Source organism: Rattus rattus, chromosome 12 (genome assembly GCF_011064425.1).
Source record: "Rattus rattus isolate New Zealand chromosome 12, Rrattus_CSIRO_v1, whole genome shotgun sequence".
NCBI classification, from domain to species: Eukaryota; Metazoa; Chordata; class Mammalia; order Rodentia; family Muridae; genus Rattus; species Rattus rattus.
This window is the reverse complement of record NC_046165.1, coordinates 54264870-54271304: the sequence shown is the minus strand read 5'-3', so window position 1 is coordinate 54271304 and position 6435 is coordinate 54264870. Positions and strand designations below refer to the sequence as shown.

Here is a 6435-nt window from a genome sequence, read left to right as displayed (position 1 = left end):
ATAAAGAACGGCGAGCGGTGCGGGCGCTGCACGTTGGCTGCGGCCCGCTTCCTGCTTTCTAATGTTCCATTGTGAGGAGCTTCCATTGTGACGTCGCGCCCCTTCGGCTGGGCTTTGTCTGTCCATATATGGGCAGCTACGTCACGGAGCTTTCCCGGGGCTCAGATAAATAGACTGGTGGAGTTCCCTGGCTGGGAGCTTTTGGGCAGCAGAGAGCTAGCTAGGAAGCAGCGGGGCTGGTTGGTGGTGGTAGCAGCAGCGGCAGCAGCAGCAGCAGCAGAGGAGGTGGCGGCGGCAGCGGCGGCGGCGGCGGCTGTGGCAGATCGGGGGCGGGGGGTCGGCGGGCGCGTGTCTGTGAGATCAATACTGAAGCCGCGTCTGACCCCCTGGAGCCTAGATCCCCCCCAGCCCAGCCCCCATCCCACTCCCCCGCACACGCCCCACCCCACCCCCACGACCCAGCGTCGCACGGCACCAGCTGAGGCACCCGCGAGGATTACCCTCTTTGCCCCTCTCCCACCCACCTCCCCAAAAAAGAATAGATCCCCTCCCCTGACCCACCCCTTCCCCTTTTCACTCCCCCCTCCCCCCCGAACTTTCCCTCTCGCATGCTTTTCCCCTGCACCACGGATCGCCTCTCGGATGCCGCTAGCCTGGAAGCTGCGTTAGGAACAGGCGGCGGCGGTGGCGGCGGCGGCGGTGGCGGCTGTAGCTCGGGAGTGCTATGACCGGCAAACTCGCCGAGAAGCTGCCGGTGACCATGAGCAGTTTGCTAAATCAATTGCCTGACAATCTGTACCCCGAGGAGATCCCCAGCGCGCTCAACCTCTTCTCCGGCAGCAGTGACTCGGTAGCCCATTACAATCAGATGGCTACAGGTAAGGGTGGCGGTGAGGCGGCGAGGCAGCGAGGAAGGAAAGGGGGAGGACGAGGAGGAGGGAGAGAGCTAGCGATGTATGCATAGATCGATGGATGCAGAAATGGATGGATGGAGAGACGGATGGAAAGATGGGGGGCGCGCTGGGAATTTTCTGGGGGGCGAGTTGCTTTTCCCACCCACTCCTCCCGCCCTCCGAGATCGGGAAGGCTTGGTTGGAGACGCCACGGTTGAGGCTTTGGTTCTCTCGGGTGGGGGTAGCCGCCGACCGGAGGGAGGTAGGTGCGAGCAGCTCTGGGGTTCTCCCTCCCCACGCAGGGGGCCCGATCGCTGGGCTGCGCTCTAGGCGTGGTACTGTAGCCCCCTTTCTCGGGAGGAGCCTAGCGTCTTTTTCACCCGCGCTCTCCCCCCTTACTCCCTCAGCCTCCCACCCGGGATGGAGCCATGTGCGGCGTGGAGTCCCCACGGTGGGAGAGGTACTGCGACGCTGCCTTTCCGGGGCGTTCAGCAAAGCCATTGGGGGTGTGGGTACGGCGGGGAGAGGGAGGGGGCTCACCCACGGGGCGGGGGAAAGGGTTTGCCACCGGGGGCGATCCTGGGACCCGGGAGCTTGGGAAGGTGGCCGCTCCCGCCGTGGAGACATCGGCCAGTTTTCCGCCGCTCTCCACTCTCCTTAGCTGGGTTTAGGCTTTTCCCCTCCAGCCCGAGCAGAAAGCTCCTTCAGGCCGGGAGGAGACTAGGGCCGGGAGAGGCTCCCTTTACGGGCGGCACCCTTCTGCGCTCCGAGGACAAAAGCGTCGAAGCTCTTTGGGTCGGCCACCCGGGCTCAGCGCGCGTAGGGGGACATCTCTTGGGGCATGAAGGCGCGGCGTCTTGGAGTAGACAGGGCCCGGGGAAGAGGCCGAGTTGTGTGTGCTGGAGAGCAAAAGCCGGGCGCGCTCCGGGTCTGAAACTACCTGTAGCTGCAGCTACCTGTCCGCCCCACCTCGGGAAGAACAACAATGCTCTCTCGCGCGCGTGCGTGTATGTGTGTGGTACGTGAGTGTGTGCGCGGCGTGTGCGGTGTGTGTGCCGGAGCCACTCCACACCCCGATCCGTAGTATTTTGCTGTATCCAGGTTGCGCCAGGGAGCGCGGCACCGCCCGCTTTGCGCCGGGTTCAGCGTTCCTCTTACCCCACGCGCTGCGCACTCCAGCCGGCCGCACCCTCTACTCCTGGGCAAGGACCTGGGCGCCGGGGCCCGGAGCCGGCTCGGCTTCACTCACCCCTCCCCTCTCTCCCCCGCTCTCCGCAGAGAATGTGATGGACATCGGTCTGACCAACGAGAAGCCCAATCCGGAACTCTCTTATTCGGGCTCTTTCCAGCCAGCCCCAGGCAACAAGACCGTGACCTACTTGGGAAAGTTCGCTTTCGACTCTCCTTCCAACTGGTGCCAGGACAACATCATTAGCCTCATGAGTGCCGGCATCTTGGGGGTGCCCCCGGCCTCAGGGGCGCTCAGTACGCAGACGACCACGGCTAGCATGGTGCAGCCTCCTCAGGGCGACGTGGAGGCCATGTATCCGGCGCTGCCCCCCTATTCCAACTGCGGCGACCTCTACTCGGAGCCGGTGTCTTTCCACGACCCCCAGGGGAACCCAGGGCTCGCCTATTCCCCCCAGGATTACCAATCGGCCAAGCCGGCCTTGGACAGCAATCTTTTCCCCATGATTCCTGACTACAACCTGTATCACCACCCCAACGACATGGGCTCCATTCCAGAACACAAGCCCTTCCAGGGCATGGACCCCATTCGGGTCAACCCACCCCCTATTACCCCTCTGGAGACCATCAAGGCCTTCAAAGACAAGCAGATCCACCCGGGCTTCGGCAGCTTGCCCCAACCGCCGCTTACTCTCAAGCCCATCCGGCCCCGCAAGTACCCCAATCGGCCTAGCAAGACCCCGCTCCACGAGCGGCCCCACGCGTGTCCCGCGGAAGGCTGTGACCGGCGTTTCAGCCGCTCGGACGAGCTGACCCGGCACCTGCGCATCCACACGGGCCACAAGCCCTTCCAGTGTCGGATCTGCATGCGCAGCTTCAGCCGCAGCGACCACCTCACCACTCACATCCGCACGCACACCGGGGAGAAGCCCTTTGCCTGTGAGTTCTGTGGGCGCAAGTTTGCGCGCAGCGACGAGCGCAAGCGCCACGCCAAGATCCACCTCAAGCAAAAGGAGAAGAAGTCGGAGAAAGGGGGTGCGCCCTCTGCATCCTCGGCGCCCACCGTGTCCCTGGCCCCTGTGGTCACCACCTGCGCCTGAGGATCCGCCACTCAGATCCCTTCTTTTCCCTTCCAGTGCCTCCTGGCTGGTCGCCTGAAAGCAGCGGGAAAAGCCAGTCACCGAGGCGCAGGGGCCGCGCCCTGATCTCGCCCTGGACGTGCGGCCCCCTTGCCTCCTCTTCGACGCCCCTATTTCCACCCTTTCACACCGGCCGGCGGTTGGGGGCAAGGGCTAGAGGCACTTTCTCCTTGCTGCCCCCTCTTAACCAAGGCGTGGGGGTGGAAAGGTGGCGTCTAGCCCGCTTTGTTCAGTTAGGATCGCCTTGATCCAGGGGCCGCTGGGCCACGCCAAGGACCTGCGGGGGACTGAAGGCGGGGCCCATGCAACGGTCGCCAGACCCAAGCACCTCACTGTTTCCCCCTCCAGTGTCTCCCTGTGTTCCCCCTCGAACACCCGAGAGGGGGAGGGGGTAAGGAGCGCACCAAAGCGCAGAGCTTGCTGCCCGCCGCACGCACGCGCGCTTGCGTGCGGTGATGCGCGCGAGTGTGTGCGTGCTCGCCTGTGTGTAGTGTGCGTGTGTATGTGTGTGAGTGTGGTGTGTGCGCGCGCACACGTGTGTGTGAGACTCTTGAGCTGAACTGGGCTGTGTCTACTCCTAAACTCTTCTTCACAGAAGGTCCCCAAGCCTTTGGGAGATGTCCCAAGCTAAGGACCTGCAAGTGACCGGAGGAGATGGGCTTCCATCTGCTCCTTAATGTTTCTTACAGAAATGCCTCGGATGCAGCTACTGCTGCATCGGGTTTGACCCCTTAGAACCCCCTCCCTTTCCGAGCGCTTCCCTCTTAGGCCTCGAGGCAGTTTGATCTTTGGGGGAGTAAGAGCCACCTTTTTTTAAAAAAAAAAGAAATCATTTGCTCAGCCCCACTTTTCAAAACCTGTGTTCTCAAGCTTGCCCTCTGCCTCTGCCTCCCCCCCACCCCGCGCGCGCCCCATCTTCTCTTTTTCCCTCTCAGGTTCGCACTGGGTCTCTCAACATCTTTACCCAGAAGGCAGGCCTCAACCACCCAAGTATTTGTCTCTGTTACATACCCATTCCCCATTACTGGGAAGGCTGGCTCTATTCATTTGCCCTCTGTGATCACCAACACAACAGAAGTGAAGTGTATGTATATGATGTTGGCGTGTGTATGTAGATGTATGTGTGTGTTTCTTTATACACATATGTTTACATAACATGCACTCTGTATTCCTAGCAAAATCAAATCTAAGGCATTTGGTTATCCAGTGCAGTGCACTGGAATAAAGAGAATTTGTAGGCATATACAGCTTAAATGATTTATTTTTATGAAAAGGTAAACTGATGAGATTATTATCTACCTGTGTGTGTGGATATATGTGCACACGTGTATATATATGCATACACATTCTGTCAAATTTTCCTCAAAACTAGATGGGGACTTTTGCATTAATCTGTGTTGCTGAATGAAGCACATCTGTTTCATGGCCCCATCGCACCTCCCCACCCTACCTCACCTCTTCTCAGGAGCCCTCTACCCCAGCTGTCCTGCCCAGCCCTTCCTCACACAGGGTGGCCCTTTTGACGTGGAGACTTAAAGAAGGGTGCTCTCTGACACAGCTTCCAGCACAGTCTTGATTGAATGTACTGTTCCTATTAGCGTCCTTTCTCCCGTGGCCAGTAAGCTGCCCAAAGAGAAGGGACAAAGGTCTGGAGTTTACAGAATGTCTGTTTTTAAAGTCACTTTATGCGTTTCCCACTTTTTTTTTTATTAAAAAAGCACCGTCTTTTGGTGGTGGATAAATAATACTAAACGGACTACAGTGCAAGGGAGGAAAGACTCGAAGAGCGGGGATTGTGGGGATCGTGGGGGGATTGTGGGGGATTGTGAGTTTCCAGGTACTCGGGCTTTTTGTAGAAGGAGAAGTTTGCTAGGAGGGCCCATATTTTTTCAGCTGAAGGGTAAAATCTTTCTTTGCAGAGACAGTATTTTGCTGAATACTTTTTATAATGTGATGATTATTTAAAAATACACAATTTGGTCAGTTCAAAGCTGGAAGGAGGAATCAAATATCCTTTAATATTTTTTTCTTCCTCCTTCTGGAGTATGCATGGCACTGCATGGTAACTCTGACTTTTTCCTTTGTTTTAATAAAACTGTTCTCAGACATTTAAGCTAAACTAAGAGAAAAAAAAAACTTTGTTGCCAAAAGGTTGTGCTATCCCAATTTTTTATATGTCTGCATGTTTGAAAACACACACAAAAAAAAAAAAACAAAAAAAAACAAAAGAAAATGCACTCTAACTTATGTGAACTGAGAGAAAAAAATCAGGTTTTAAAAAGGAAAAACCCATGGGGAATGATATTTTTTGAAAGACTTTTGTATACAGTTGAGTACTTAGAAAAAGACGAACCAGATGTAATATATTTTGTGGATGTTTTTATTTCTTGGATTTATAGTACCTTATACTAAGGTTAAAAAAAATGCTTGATATTGTGAAAAGGTGAGATTCTTCACCAACATTTCATTTACTTCTTGTCACATTGTTATGCCAATATAATATAGTTAATGAAAACAGCATTTTTAAAAGCAATTATTGAAACGGTGTAATGTTGTACCATTTGCCCTGTGAGCAAATGCGAATACAGTAAATATATTGTGTTTGCTGACAATCAGCCGGGCTTTAAATCTCTTTTTATTTCTTGTTTTCACGGTATAAAGTTTTGGTTTGGCCTGGGTCTTTTTGTCCTGTTTTGTTTGGGGCTTTGGAGGTCTGGTTGATAGGTTGTGGTGCCTGGAGTTATGCCTTTTGCTCTGAAAAGTCTCAGAGCAGAACTAATGTCCCTGGACGGGGCTCAGAATTCCGTGTGGGTTCTGGCGTTTCTAATCCAGTTTTGAGTCCTGATTCTGAGAGGTTTCTACTCTACCCTTCTGGGATTCTCAGACTAGCCAAACTATCAGATGAACAGGATGGGCAAACTAAATTCACAAGAGTAAGAGCAGGGACTTAAATCTAGAACCTTCTCTGTGGTTTCCATGGGTAAATCTGTTGGTAAACTATTTCTCATTGGTCTTAGGACAAGACTCTGAAAGGCCTCTGGAACAGCACTGAGAAGTTCTCTTGCTTAAGCTGTTGAAGCCTGAGAGACAGGTAGAAACTTGACAGGGGTTCTTCAGGGTTGGCAAGATAACTAGGGAGACTGGCAGCTTTTCTGTGGTCAGACAAAGGGGAGAGGGGAGGCTGGTTTTAAAGTCCTCCAGCTTTAATCTCATTT

The 6435-nt window shown here is 54.9% G+C and overlaps 1 protein-coding gene across 3 annotated transcripts; it reads left to right on the top strand.

The window, feature by feature from the left end:
- The first annotated feature begins 414 nt into the window (after positions 1-414).
- Egr3 (early growth response 3) lies at positions 415-5898 on the top strand. 3 transcript variants are annotated; one of them, XM_032918014.1, is made up of 3 exons: positions 415-878; positions 1301-1353; positions 2172-5898. In XM_032918014.1, exons 2-3 carry the CDS (start codon positions 1314-1316, stop codon positions 3179-3181), a joined length of 1050 nt encoding a protein of 349 aa, XP_032773905.1. In that variant the 5' UTR covers positions 415-878; positions 1301-1313; the 3' UTR covers positions 3182-5898. The 3 variants fall into 3 exon arrangements, with proteins under 3 accessions (XP_032773905.1, XP_032773904.1, XP_032773906.1); XM_032918013.1 differs by lacking the exon at positions 1301-1353 and having other exon boundaries at positions 529-878; XM_032918015.1 differs by lacking the exons at positions 415-878; positions 1301-1353 and adding an exon at positions 1023-1155.
- The last annotated feature ends 537 nt before the right edge of the window (positions 5899-6435 follow it).